Source organism: Lepus europaeus, chromosome 6, assembly GCF_033115175.1.
Source record: "Lepus europaeus isolate LE1 chromosome 6, mLepTim1.pri, whole genome shotgun sequence".
Taxonomy (NCBI): Eukaryota; Metazoa; Chordata; class Mammalia; order Lagomorpha; family Leporidae; genus Lepus; species Lepus europaeus.
In genome coordinates, this window is record NC_084832.1 from 20,849,399 (window position 1) to 20,865,255 (window position 15,857).

The 15,857-nt window shown below is 34.4% G+C and overlaps 1 protein-coding gene across 1 annotated transcript in view; it reads right to left on the reverse strand.

The window, feature by feature from the left end:
• The window catches only part of GPC5 (glypican 5), an 860,209-nt gene that overhangs the window by 248,344 nt on the left and 596,008 nt on the right, over window positions 1-15,857 (reverse strand). The window contains exon 6 of the mRNA XM_062195157.1: window positions 9,174-9,294. Coding sequence (XP_062051141.1) covers window positions 9,174-9,294 — 121 coding nt within the window. The remainder of the gene's footprint in view (window positions 1-9,173; window positions 9,295-15,857) is intronic.

Genomic DNA, 15,857 nt, shown 5'->3' on the forward strand with positions numbered 1-15,857 from the left:
TATTTAATAGGCAGTTTTTTCTTTTTTTTTTTTGTCTATCCTGAGAAATTTTTACTGATATATACATTTTTACTAGTATATATTCATATGCATTTATTTAATAAATTATAGAGTATTACAATGTGTCAGGAAAATTAACTCACTTAGAAATCATTGTTAGATTTCTGCTTTACTCTCTGAAATTATATTTTAAAATTTTATTTTTAATTAGTTTTTAACAGATTCATTGTGCTTCATAGATACAATGCTAAGAACACAATGATATCCCCTTCCTCCTTCCCTCCCTCTCTCCCCTTCACTCCATCTCAACCTCGTTCCTTCTCCCTCTCTTCTTTTTTAATTTTTTGATAACATTTTAAATTTACATTACAGCAAAAAGGCTTAATACTTCACCAAATAAGAAGTTTACAAGTAAAAAGCAAAATAAAACCTAGTTTAGTTGAAATACAAAGGTTATAAATGACAACTGGATGGAAAAAAAAAATGACCACTTCACTCATATAGTACATTTTAAAGTAATGACATATCATTAAAAATTATAGTAGTATAATAATATTAATCACTGGCTTCATAAAGGTATAAAACAAAATTTTATAAAACTATATTTGCAGCAATACTGCTATACACAGACATATCTTACTATTTTCTTCTGTTTGCTTTTAGCTCCCACATATTAGGGAGAAAATATAGTATTTTTCTTTCTGGATCTGGCTTATTTCACTCAAGTGATGTCCTCCAGTCACATCCATTTTACACAAAATGATAGAATTTCATTCTTTAGTAGTTGGATAATATTTCATTGTGTATATACACACACCTTATTTCATTCAACTGATCATAGACACCTTTTTTGATTCCCAATTTTGGCTATTGTAAACATCGCTGCTATGAACACGGAGGTATAGGTATCTCTTTGATACCTTGTGCTCAAGTCTTTTGGCTATATATCCAGTAATGGGATTGTGAGATCATATGGCAAATCTGTTTCTAGTTTTTAAGGAAATAAAGTAACAATCAGGATGGAGATCTCTGATAGAGAGTTTCAAGGAAAGAACAAAATGAGAAAGGAGAGGTGGTGAGATCCCTGAAAACTTTAGCTTTTCAAGGAATCAATGAAAGGAAGACATAAAGATCTTAGAGTGAAATCATAGTGGTTGATGGGAAATTAGGAGAATGAGAGGAAAGAGAAGGTGATAAGTAACAGATGAGTGTGTTAAATGATCAAGTGAGGTACGAACTGACAAAGTGCCACTGGATTCTGAACAGAAAAAAATGATAGGCAGTAAGCCTGGCAAGAGTATCACAGTAAAATGATGGAAGCCGCAGTCAGACAGCAGTATGATGCCAGAGATTTAACACTAGGTAAGCATTAAAAAGAGTAAGACCGATAAGACTTCGGAGACATTCAGATATCAAGAAAAAGATTATAACTGTCACAGGTAGGATAAGTCTTCAGTAAACTAAAAATCATTTTTGTGAGTATAAGGAAATGTTTTACATACAAATGAAAATTGAATTTCAAATAAAATGGTAACATTTTTATCAATATTTATCACATAAATGGATTCATGCAATATGTTTTCTCTTGTCATGGCTTCTTTCACTTGGCATAATATTTTCAAGACTCATCTATCCATAACCACTTCAGTTCTTTACTCCTGGATATTACTTCATTGTGTGAAAGGATATATCACAGTGAAAATATATACTTATATTTTCATCAGCTGATCAATATGTAATTTATTGCTACTTTTTGCATTATATGAATAACACTGTTATAAATATGCATGTATAAGTTTTGGTGTGGACTTGATTTTCCTTTTCTATACCATGGTTTATTAAAATAAATCTGCATTTAGTAAGAGCTGATTAAAATTTTGTGAAACAAATCATAACCTTCATTGGTTAACAACAAAATATAAAGGTTTTTGCCTAAAAGTGGCTATAGGCTTTCTTAATTAACTAAATAAAAAATAAAAAAAAGGTCTAACTTTCAGTTCTTTAAACATTTTTCAAACAGAAAAACTAGCAGATAAGTGTTTCAAGTCTTAAAAAATAATGATAATGTGTAACATCAGCAACATCAGAGTGAATATAAAGTCAAACTTTTATTCAACATAAAACAATTGCATACTCTTTAAATAATGAAAAAATAAATTACCAATGGCCAACCCCAATCCCATTACTTTCAAAAAGAATTTTTAAACTTTCATTTCCAGTTGATTGTACACTAATTCAAATGGTTGATTTTGCTGACAATTGAATTTTTAAATGAAACAGCCAGTAGTGAGTCAGTGCATTACACTGTGCACTCCAGCGAGCAGCCTTTCATTAAATTTACTCAAAGTAATTGATAAATTAGATGGCCATTCAAAGTACTGAGTGCACTTCAAATACTTTCTCCTAAAGCAAAAGGTAACTAAATGCATTTGATCACTACCTCATTGCCAATTCAAAATCAAGATGTGTCTATCTTTCTAGAATATTAATACCCAAGCCTGTGGGCATGGCATTGGTGTGCACCAGAATTCAAGGGGGAAAGGAGTCAGGGTGCTGTGTTAATTGCCTGAGCAATAAAAGGAGTTAGTAAAAGTGAAGGCAGTTAACAGAATTAGATGGCATTCCATGTTCAAAGAATTTGCAATTAGTAATTGACCAATCATTTATGACTAATTATTTGTATACCACTATTATAAGCTATTTATAATAGGGAATGGAGTCAGTCTTTAGCCTGTTAGTTCAGACACACTTGGAATACCTGTATTCAATGGCCAGCTCCAGCTTTTGACCCACCTTCCTGCTAATGCAGCCCCTGGCAGACAGCAGTGTAACTGGGTCCTTACCAACCATCAGAATTGAGTTCCCTGGCTGCCATCAGAGATTTGGGAAGTGATCCTGCAGAAAGGAACTTTCTCACATGCTCTCTCTGCCTCCCAAATAAGTGAACAAAATGGAAAAATAACAATAGGGAAAATTTTCTACAAAATATTTCAGTAAAACTTAAGTTTGAACAATATCCATAATTCAGAAACTTCAAGATACATTTTTTAAAATTCCTGTCATTTTGCTGTAGGTAGTGACATCAAACTTATAAACACTCTCTGATTTAAATTAGAACTTCTTTTCAGTCTTAGGGTTCTCAAGTTACTATTTTTCATATCAGTATCCTGGAATGAAGTGAACAAGGGCAAAGCATCTGTTTAATACAGTATCTTCCCACATAAAATGACAGCATCCTATCTCTGCCTGAATATAGTACATTGTGATGATTTGGCAAGATATTTATACACTATCTACTCTTTAGTGATTTTAAAGAATGGTTATGATCATTGCTTTCCTTAGATTTAAAAATTACATTTACACTTGAAGACACCTTTGTAAAGAAGTTTTATTCTTTATAAAAGAGTATTTAATAGAAGCTTTTAATATTCTTATAAGTATTATTTTGTTAGTCTTGAGGAAACAAAATATTACTTAAGTCTACTACTTTAAACTGCATTCTAATTGTTATTGGTTTTGCAATAAAGGAATTAGGGAAATTGCTGATATCACATTTTACATTTCATGTTGAAAGTAGGTAAATTAGTTTCTAAGCTGAGGGGCATTATCATTTGTAACAGTTCTCAACATTTAGAATTTTAATTGCAGATATAATTTTCTTTGAAAATTATAGATGTTAATGTTTAAAAATGATTGCATAACTGTGGCTTTTTTTGCTGATGACTTTGCCTTTAAAAAATGTAGTCAATATGAATAAGATGATTCAAAATAAGATTCTGAATGAAAAAGTTTGTCTAGTAGAGTAACTGAATGAATTGTTATTTCCAGCCTATATTATCAAAGGAACATTAAATTAAATGCAAACATCTAAGAAAGTCAATGCTACATCACTGAATAGGGGCAAAATTATATTCATCACAGGTGATATTTACTGCATGAACAGGCTTTGGAACCTGCAGAAAATTAACTTACAGATTTGGCACAATAGCTGGTATGCAGAGGGTTATCAGAATCTCAGGTGAAGGAGAGTCATGCCTAAATTCTCTCTTCTCTCCAAGAATCTTGTTCCCAATTCAGAAGGAACTGGGGATGTTAAAGTGCCTGAGATGATCCTGGAGGACCAAGTTATAATGCACAGGGCTCTAATTTACATCAGATCCTCTAAGTACTTTCCTGGGCAGAGCATACTCGCCTTAAGTAATGAAATAAAATTAAGGCTTTCTATGCTATAACCTCTCTAGGAAGCTTTGAAACTTCTTATGAGGTGTCTTCTTTTTGGTCATCCTTGAAGTAACCTAAGTTTCATGGAGCTCAGGTCTGTATTTCTAAAGGAAGACTATTTTGGTCACTAGAACCTTGTGATGTCTCCCAGTCACTGCTAGGCTCCAAACCATACTCTAAACCCAGAGAGAAAAGCTACACTCACATTCTGTGTGCTTCAAAGGTAAGTTGTTATAATTTACGAGAAAAAACTTTGGCAATATTTATCAAAAATGTAAACATTTTCATGAATTTTCATGGTTATAAAATCTAAATTATCAGAAGAAAAAAAGCAGAATAGCTTTATTCTATGGGTATTCCATTAGCAGCCTTTATTATCATGAAAAAATTATAATAGGGGCCAGTAGAGTGCTGAGGAGCTTAAGTCACAACCTGTGATGCCAACATCCCCTACTGCAGCACTGGTTTGAATACCGGCTGCTCTGCTTCTGATCAAGCTCCCTGCTAATGCACCCAAGAAAGCAGAAGAAGGTGGCTCAAGTACTTGGGCCCCTGCTGCCCATGAAGATGACCCGGATGGAGTTCCAGGTACCTGGCTTAGGGCTGGCCGAGTACAAGCCACTGTGGCCATTTAAGGAGTAAACCGGGAGAAGGAAGATTTCTGTCTCTCCCTCTCTGTCACTCAGCCTTTCAAATAAATGAACATTTTTAAAAATGATAAACAAGCTAAGTTTTCAATTTTAGGTGATTGAATTAATCAAAAGCACAATCTTCCCATATGCTAGAATAATATGTACACACTAACAATCATATGGAAGAATACTTATTGCCATGGAAAAATATTTGCCATGTCCTCTTAGGTGAAAAGTTCTAGTCACGAAATCAAATATTATTATTCCTTGTGTCACAAAGACCGTTCTGTCAGTTTTCCTTTGACGTTGTCCTGCACCTCAGCCAGTATCAACCAAACACTCCTTTTGAGTGACTTAATTAGCACATGCATTTTATTTTTGGGGGGACATGTGCCAGCTACAGTTACTGCGTTTGTCCCTTTCTTCTTCTTAGAATGTAAATCCCACAGGACTGTGTCTACTTTGTTCATCACTGTAATTTCAAGGTGTTATATAAAACCAATGCCATACTAGGATTGCAATAAATATTTGTTGAATATTTTTAATAAAGTAATAATTAAGACATTTAAGAAGTGTCACTTTTCAAGGTAAAAGTCCCTACACACCTGTTTAGTGGCCCTAACTATGGAAGTTATAGGTAATATTTTTGCTAATAAATGAAATTAGCTGGCAAATCTCTGTATAATTATAATGGACAGCCAGGACAAAAGGAAAAATTATTCCTGTGATGAGAGATGACCTGCTCACAGTACACTGTTAAGAGGTGTACTTAATAGCCATTGCAGTAAAAAATCTTAACTTTTATCCAAACAATAATCACAGACCACCAAGATCAAAAGATTGGATTTCTAAAATATGCACGTACATCTAATTCCTCCCTCTCTCTACCTACTCTGAAATTAATAAACTCTCACCACAGAAGACAATTTCTGAACCTTTGTATAGCTGACACAGTGAGGGTTTGGTTAACTGCCCCTTGAAATTGCATGGTACAGTGGCTACCCCAGCCAGGACACACACATACAGTATCAGCATGTAACAAATCTGGCAAAATAAAACACTTCTCTTCAGCTCCAGGACAGTAAGTTTATAAAAGAGCTGTTCTAAGACTTTGAAGGTGAATATTTTAGTGACATCTGTATGACATAACTTTCTGCTATCCTCTATAAAAAATCTCAATTTCAATCATATCATCCCAGTAGACTTTAAAATGACAGACCTCAAAGTGCACATTGTATTTGATATTCTCTTATATTCCTATAATGAAAATTAAGCATAAATAATTGTAGATCTATACATTAATATAAAGATGAAAGAAAGGACTCAATACAGGAGCAAAAAAATAGTAGTCATATTTCTTTCTGCCACCTTGAAAAGCATGTAGCTTTGATAATTATGAAACAAGAAGGGCTGATACCCAATGGGCAAAAAATCAGTGAACCCTCTTCTTAAGTTATTTTATATCTTGGGAATCTATGCATTCCTTTATGAATGCTTTCTTATATCTCTCTACTTCTTTCTACATAATAGCTCTATCTGCTTTATCTACATCATAGTTTCCATATTATTTTTATCCTATATATCCATATAATAAAAACAGTATGAATGCATGCCCATTTGATAATTTATTTATCTATGAACTATGAATGTGTGCAATTGCAATAACATATTTCATAGATTATATACCTTCCTATAACAAAAAGTTAAAAGGATGAGAATAAATACACATTAAAGTTTTACCTTTCTTTCTTCACTCAGGGGATTATCTTGTGAACTACTCTGGTAATGTTTAAGCCACTTTGGAAAATACTAGATTTTACTATGTCTCAATAAGAGGAGCTGATAAATATTATATTATAATTTTTTGACAGGCAGAGTTAGACAGTGAGAGAGAGAGACAAAGAGAAAGGTCTTCCTTTCATTGTTTCAACCCTGAAATGGCCGCTATGGCTGGTGTGCTGCGGCCGGCGCATGGCGCTGATCCGAAGCCAGGAGCCAGGTGCTTCTCCTGGTCTCCCATGGAGGTGCAGGGCCCAAGCACCTGGGCCATCCTCCACTGCCTTCCTGGGCCACAGCAGAGAGCTGGACTGGAAGAGGAGCAACCAGGACAGAATCCGGTGCCCCAACCGGGACTAGAACCTGCAGTACTGGTGCCGCAGGCAGAGGATTAGCCTAGTGAGCTGCAGCACTGGCCAATATTATAGCTCTTTAGCAAGTGTGCACTAAAATTTCAAATAATAGACATCTACATGTCATAATAGATACTGCTATGAGATTCACATAGACCAAGATAATCATGACTCTGGTTACAGGTAGTATTGCTGGCTGTTGTTGATTCATAACTGAGTTAATGTAACTCTACCCCTACACCAGTAATAATCATCTAATGTTGGATCAGTAGAGGGGAATGCAGATACTCCTCCTTGACTCAATTCAGGACAATCTGAAAGGATAAACCTGGCCCCAGAGTTCCTATTGGGTTCAGATGAGGCTTCTGTTAAACTACAATACAGTTCTCTTGCTCCTGTTGCACAAGGACAATTCGAGTTTTCCCTTCCTGATTTCAAGGCACTTACCACCTATCTCCTGCACACAAATCTCTGTCCCAGAGTTCCTTTCGTGAGGAACCCCAACTAAACTATGCTGCAGCAAAAACTAGAAATTGAGTTTACATGCATATCTATTTCCTATAAGGTTATTTATTGAGGTGTTGGAAATAAGAATTGAAGTAATACCCTAAGTCATCTTGAACTTTTGGTAGGTTCTCACTGAATCTGGATGAATATTTTACCCAGAGGCATCGTTTTGTCTTATTATGGATACATAGAATTCAAATTAAGAGAAAATTCAGCAGGGATATGACATCCCTTCATCTGAGCACTTGAGCTACAGTCACTTATGACTTCGAGTCATCACTTTCAAGGACATCAGGTTTTGTACTTACTGACCTCTGCCCTTCTGTCCCAGCTCCCATGGCTCATTTCAGCTCCTGACCCAGTCCCAAAACAACCCAATTCCAAGAAACTTCTCAGCACTTTGTTCACTGGCAGCATAAGGCATTTAACTAGTGTACCGTCAATATTATTTTTTGAAGGAATTATTAATTTAACTCATTAGAGACTGTGAGGTTTAATTTATCAGTGGTCCTGATACCACCTTTCACTTACATTTTCTCAGTGGGACTTATTTTTGATTCTGCTATCCATTATTAGAACTGCTTTCCTAATGAGCATGACAGAATAAAGAGAATAAAAAAAAAAGAGAATAGAGATGATTGCCTCCTGGCAAAAAGAAATATATGGTTTTGGACAGCAGTCCCAATATCCTTCTTACATACCTTTTCCTTAATATACTGATGAAATTATTTTCAAGCGATTCCTAAGATTGACTGAATAAACTTAAAGTTTGAGAAAACCATGATATTTATATATATACATATACATATATATATATAATGTATTATATATGGCTTAAAATTCAGCACTATTTAGTTATTGTTTCTGACACAGAATATGAAAATTTTCAAATGTCCATATAAAGTTTTGCTTATAAAACAATGAAAATATATTCATATATAAATTTTTATAAAAGCAAAAACAACTTTAAAAAGTCCTTCTAGCCCTAAACACCAACAGATTCAGCATGGAGGCTGATATTTACAGATTACAATATAACATGTGATTCCAATTAATTAAACACTTCATTGAAATATTGTTTTGATAGATATCTTCATGTTTCACATATCACGTCTTAGAGATAGTATATAGTTATTTGATTAATTACTATTATAAAGGTAAAAAAGATATATTTCATAAACAAGCATTAGATAAATTATAAGATAATATAAAATTGATAAAAATCAATACTAGAAATACATACTACTTATTTATGACTTAAATTTCATTGAAAAATGCAGGAAAAGCCTTTATAGAAAGATTCAGAGATTCATCTGGATGATAATTTTTGCATATTCTATATGTAATGTATGTTTTTCTTAATGATCTCAAGTGGTTCCCTTTTTTAAATTATTCATTGTGGACAAAATATATCCAGAGAGTCTCATTGTTGAAATGCTGAGGTGGTGGCTTGCTCTTCACAGAGAGATTGCTCACCCCTTAAAATGACACTTCACTTTTTCTCTATATGAAAATCACCCAACAACATTTCTAAAACCATATATGGAAACCATTTATTCCAATATTCAGTCTTAGGTAGGATTATTAGATATGATTAACAAAAGTTATCAAATACATTTTGATGGAAAGCAACTATTTATTACTTCTTATTGAACAGATCAATACATGCAGGATTGGCACTTACCTGAATTATGTGCTTCAGCTTATCAATGATCTGATTAATCACAGGATCAGTTCCTTTGACTTTGACTTCAGGATTTCCTGACTGAGCTCTGATTCCACTCCCGACCACACGCTGAGTATAGCTAACAAAGTAGAAAACGAAAGACATGACTTAGTCACCTGGTCAGAGTATTATCTGCCACAACTACTTGAACAGATTTGAGTTTAAAATTTCTTCCTTTAAGAGCGTAGGGCAATGTATGTTTTCTTAGATCATAAACTAGCAGATCTGCAATGTTTTTCAGGCAAAATACATATTGTACAAATAAGGAATATTCAAAAACTGGTAATTTTCTTTCAAAAGACTCAACCAAAATTTACTTGTTTATAATTTACCAATGATAGGAATAATTAAAATATATCTCACTTTGTTACCAACTTTTACATAATAGCACACATACCTACAACCACACTGCCTGGGTAATTTTACTCCCTTGCATGGTCAGTCCGAATAATATTTTTCAAAAATTGACCCACATATGTACACATGTGCATATATAAAATTATACTTCCTCATATATATATTTAACTGCATTAGTCAATATAATAAATATTATTTAAAACTGTACAGTCAAAATCACTAACTCTTTACACAACTAATATCTGCAAAATCTTGTCAATAGTGGGAAAAACTGTTTCTCTGAAGTTCACTTAACAATGCTGTATGCAAAAGAGTGATTTCACAGGCAATAAAAGGCAATTGAAAGTGCACAACCTTTGCCAAATGATAATTGTATTTCAACTTAGTATATTAAACTATTTGACTTAATCAAGCACAATGATGTATTAAGTCCCTATGGTATTAAAAATCCTATACCAGATAACTAGAATTATTAGAAGGTGTAAGGCTCAATTCTTATTTTCAAATGCTTATTATCTATATGGGCATATATCGATTACTCATATTTGCATTGATTCATTCCATTTTACTGCATTCTTAAGTTTACTAATAGATTCCAGCAATATAAAACTCTTATTTACTGAAGGTATAGTGTAGCATAAAGGCAAGTAAATGGTTAAAATGCAACACAAAGCAAATAAGTGGAAGGTATTGTGCATGCCCGGTGCGGTGTAAGGATGGCACAGGTAGCTGATACTCTATATATGGAGAAGTACATTTAGACTCAGACACATGGAGGAAAATTTAAAAGGATAACTTATAAATTAAAATAGTCCTTGAGTTATTAAGGTAAGAGTAGGTCTTCAATAGTGGGATTAATCAGAATTCTGGCGTAAAGGATGGCAACACAGCAGGGTGAAATGGCAAAGGCTCTCTGTGAATAACACATTCAGGGAGAATAACTAGGCCTCATGCTTCATTTTTTGTTATTGGTTTAACAAACTGAGTTCTCATTCACGGGTTCATGTCCCAAATGCCCACAACTGCCAGGACTTGCTTAGGGACCAAGAATACAATCCAGGTCTCCTACATGAGTGGCATGAAACATTACCTGCTTCTTCTCAGGGTTCACATTGGGAGGAATCTGCAGTTATGATCTGGAGCCAGAAATCAAACCCAGGTACACTGACATAGGACAAAGATGTCTTAGCAGATGATTTAACATTTAAGCTAAATGTTTGTGCAACTAGACCTCTAATTACAAAGCAAAGAGCACAAATGAGGGAGAATGAGACATACGGACTGTACCCCAAACATTCCATCCTCTATGTTTAAGATTCTCCACTGAATAATTTGTTTGCCTAAGTTAAACATCATAATAAAATATTCTAAGATTTATTAGCAAAAATATGAACAATATGAGCATTTTATAACATAATGCAATATTCTAGAAGACCCTCTTAACTCCTCTGTAGCACTGTCACATTATTCTTCATCAGTATTCTAAGTAGATCATATAGTTAGATCCTTTATTAGTATTATGAATATTAAAAGTGGTGAATAATATGAATAAATAAATGAATAAATGTGTAACTGTGGTTTAGGTACGGCTTTTGTTACTCTTTGTGGAGTTTTTCAAAACATCTTCAAGACAACCATTCAGGATGATCATGATTATGCATCGCACAGTCTACTTCTATATTTGTTCCCATCATCAGTGACTGGGCACAGCAAGGTTGCTAAGGCAGATCCATTGCTGGGGAATAAAAGGCTTGTCCTGTGACCAATTTGGATTCAGGATTCCCTGAAGCCCTTGCTTTACTTTCTTGAGAAAATGCATCATGTTAGAAAGTATGCACAGGATCTTCCACTCCTTCCTCTGGACCAGACTTCCATCACAGCCCAGAGACCTTCCAGCCTTACACAGCCTTCACTCCATTTTCTCTCACACAGATTTCCCTTAATGTTATTTTCTAGAGTTTAATCCCTTTCAAAATCTGCCTATGGAGGGGCATTCAGACTCAAATATTCTATATTTGTATTATAGTTTTGACATTCTATAGATTAGAAATCATGAATAAGTCAAGTGATTTTCCCATGGCCTCATGGCACTTGCAAAGAGTACAGAAAGGACAGGAATGCAGGGAAGGGGAGCTTCAAAATACAACCAGAAATGAGTATTAATGAAAATTCTTGAAACGACAATTGTAAATTGGGATTCAATTAGCTTGGTGTAGTGTTATTTTTCCTCTGAGTACAATATCTTCAAAGACTTCACTATTGATAATTAAGAAAAGATGTATGACATTCTAAAAACATATTCAGAAAACAATCGAATGTCACCAAACAATGAAAAACAGTTGTTGGCAGAGAAGAAATTAGCAGACTGCTATATGGTTTTCCTATATTTCTCTAGAAATGCAAACATAATACAATGGAAACCAAGACTGAGCTCTTAATTTTAATTAAGCTATTAACTTTCACATTGTGGTTTATTTATTTGCAGATCAGGAAACTTACATTAAAGGTGGAGGATTATTGTTTCAGGTTGTTTTGAGGAATTACTAAAATTCTGTTTGCCCTTAATTATCAGAAGTAATAAAAAAAAACAAGAAGTAATAACACAGTTAAATAATTTTACATACTTAGACAAAATTTATCAGAATTATAATCAAATAAGAATCCCCTTCACAGCTAATATATCACTGAATATTTCAAAATCATTATTCTTTTTTTTTTTTGACAGGCAGAGTTAGTGAGAGAGGAAGACAAAGAGAAAGGACTTCCTTCCATTGGTTCACCCCACAAATGGCTGCTACAGCTGGCATGCTGTGCCAATCCAAAGCCAGGAGCCAGGTGCTTACTCCTGGTCTCCCATGCAGGTGCAGCCCTCCCAGGCCACAGCAGAGAGCTGGACTGGAAGAGGAGCAACTGGGACAGAATCCAGCAGCCCAACTGGGACTAGAACTGGGGGTGCCGGCGCCACAGGTGGAGGATTAGCCAAGTGAGCCACGGCGCCAGCTCAAAATCACTATTCTTACATGTAATTTAAATAAGGAAAAATGTACCAAAGCAGGGACGTTATTTTAAATAACTCAAATGGAATACAATTTGATAATTCAATTATTTTTCTATTTCTGTAAAGTTACACGATGTAATAGTATTACATACACACCAGGATGTTCTAAAGTAAAAAGATACTTGCTATCAAGTGCCTGCAAGTATGTGGAACAATCAGAACACTGCCCAATTATGAATGAAAGTAAAAACTATTGTAAATCACTATTTAGTGAAAGTCAGGCACAAGAAGGCTCAGAGAAGCACTAGTCCCAATAACCCCATAATAGAACTCAAACATCCACAAACTTAAGCATGAGCAAATGCACACAGCAGTGTGTTTATAAAATCAAATAACTTATAGCAACAAAAATGAGTGAAGTACAAGTACACTCATAAAGATAGCCAAGTTTTACAAATCAAATATTAAAGGAAAGCAATATTTTTAAATACTTTATAATACCATTTATCAAGAATTAATAACTGTGTTCCAATTCACTGTAAGTGCTACCATAGGATATAGTGTCTAGGAGATGAGAAATGTCATGTTTCTTGACTTATGTTCTGGTTTCGCAGGAGTACTCATTTTATTAAAAAATAATAAAGTGCTTGGGCCCCTGCACCCATGTGGGAGACTCAGAAGAAACCCCTGGCTCTTGGCTTCGTATCCACACATCTCCAGCCATTGAGGTCATTTGGGAGTAAACTAGCGGATGGAAGACCTTTCTCTCTGTCTGTAACTCTACCTCTCAAATAAATAAAATATTTTAAAAAAGACTTCAGACTTGTTTGTATGTATTTTTGACCTAAATAAAACATTTACATTAAATCTCCCTATGCTTTTTATCAACATGTCTATCTCAGAAAAATTTTCATTAAATCGTAAAGAAGTAAAAGATCCATATAGGATTTTTAACATTAATTAAATGGTTCTGCCATCACTAAGTAAGTAACCTTGGATCCTAGCTTGATATACCTCCAATAGACTTCAATTTGCATGTAAAAATGTGTTCATAAATTTTTTTCTAAAAAAATCTTTTTTGATTTTGTCATTATTAAATTTTAACAGATCATTAGTTATTCTTTTCTTCCTCAATGTAAAAAGGGGTAAAAACATTTCAAGAATTCTATAGAGGTTTGTTTACTTGAAGAATTATGCATGCTTCAGTAAAAAGGAGGGAAATAAAAACACGAAAAGAGAGGTAATTTTTGTTATTGCTGTTGTGGGCAAAGAACAGACCCTCAATCTATGCTTATTTGATCTAAGCAAGATAGTAATGGGTATAGCAATGGAATAGGAATACTCACTCTTCAAGCCTTTCTAACTTTCCATTAACAAGGAAAAAAGCAAGCATTGATATGCTGTCATTCTACAAAAATATTTTGGGGTCAAAATTATGGTATAATGGGTTAAGCTACCACATATAATGCTGGAATCCCATATAAATGACACTTTGAATGCTGGCTGCCCATTTTGTATCCAGTTTCCTCCTAATGTGCCTTGGAAAGTAGCAGAAGATGGCCTAAATCCTGGGACCCCACACCCAGACAGAAGACCAGATGAAGCTCCCCTTTCTCTGTATTTCTCTGTCTTTCAAATAAATGGAATAATATTTAAAATAACTGTCTTAAAAGGATGATTAACAAGATTTTAATTCTGTGTTGACTATATGAAGTATTAAAAGAAAGTTGCTAATAAATCTATACAGTATGTCACTAAAAAATCATTTATCTCTACTTTTCAATATTTTCTATTTGAAGCTGATGTGCTTACTGGTAGATTACTTTCACTTTATTTAGACTGCAATATAATTTGGTTCCAATTTACACTGAAAGTACAATGTTTTTATGTGCAATTTCTGTTTTTTAAAGATTTATTTAATTGAAAGTCAGAGTTACACAGAGAGAAGAGGCAAAGAGAGAGCGAGAGACAGGTCTTCCATCTGATGGTTCATTCTCCAACTGGCCACAATGGCTGGAGCCACGCAGATCTAAATCCAGGTGCCAGGAGATTCTTCTGGGTCTCCTACGCGGGTGCAGGGTCCCAAGGACATGGGCCATCTTCTGTTGTTTTCACAGGCCATAGCAGAGAGCTGGATTGGAAGTGGAACAGCTGGTTCTTGAACTGGTGCCCATATGGGATGCCAGCACTTCAGGCCAAGGCATGAACCCACTGTGCCACAGCGCCAGCCCCTCCTGCACAATTTCAAGGGTAAAAGTATCTGCAATGTGATCTTGGGATTCATTATAAATCAGTTACAGGGGTCTTGGATGTATTTGAATAATTCTCAGGGGTGGAATAGAAGAAATGATCATTGATTTCAGATGAGGAAAATTCTTGAATAGATGCTTTCTCTTTTTGTCATTATTGTTATCTCTATGGCTGGTTAAAGATGGATAATGGGAACCATGTTTGGGCCACTGTTGTCCTGTTTGTGTATGACCTTTGTGTATGACTGCATATTAAAATTTATTCAAACTGCAGTGTCCAAAACTATTATTTCCATGAGATAAAACACTGGTTTCAACTTTTTTTTTTTTTTCTGGTAAATATGTTGTTCTCTTAGGTTCAAAGGAGACCTGGAAGGCACACTGTATGTATTCAATCAGTGAGCCCCTCGCAAGAACAAAGCTCCCTTTCAGACCTTGTTCTAGTAGGTCTGCCTCCCTTGTTCATCTCCCTTGTTCTGGTACCAAATGTGAAAACGAATACAAGAAATTTGTTTTTTCTTGAGTGACACTAGATACCACTGCTAAGAGCCTCTTTTTGTGCCTTCAGATTCTAAATAGCTCATTTCCTCTATATTGACTGTCCACTCTTCAAAATTTAGGACAGAAAGGAGTGATATCATTGATGTTATATGCCAGGTTTATGGGAATAACCTTTCATGGGACAAAGAAGGCTTACAGGGGATTTGGAGAATGGAGACATTTGTAAAAGCAATTCAAAATGACTAAATCTTTTGTGAATCCACTATTTCACTTCAATTGTTGAGCCACAAAATGGTCTTTTTTAAGGATAAATTTTATTTAAAATCACCCACAAATTTCATAGTAATTTGGTATTAAGCAATTTGAATTTTTTTTTCTAAAAAAACTCATAATAAAAATTTGAAATATATTTTTAATTATAGTATTCACTTGGCCTTATTCAGTTAGAATAATTAAGAAAATGCAACCATTTAATCTCTGCAATTTATTTGATTTTATAATTATACAAAATAATGTATGATATTTAAGTTCCTGAAA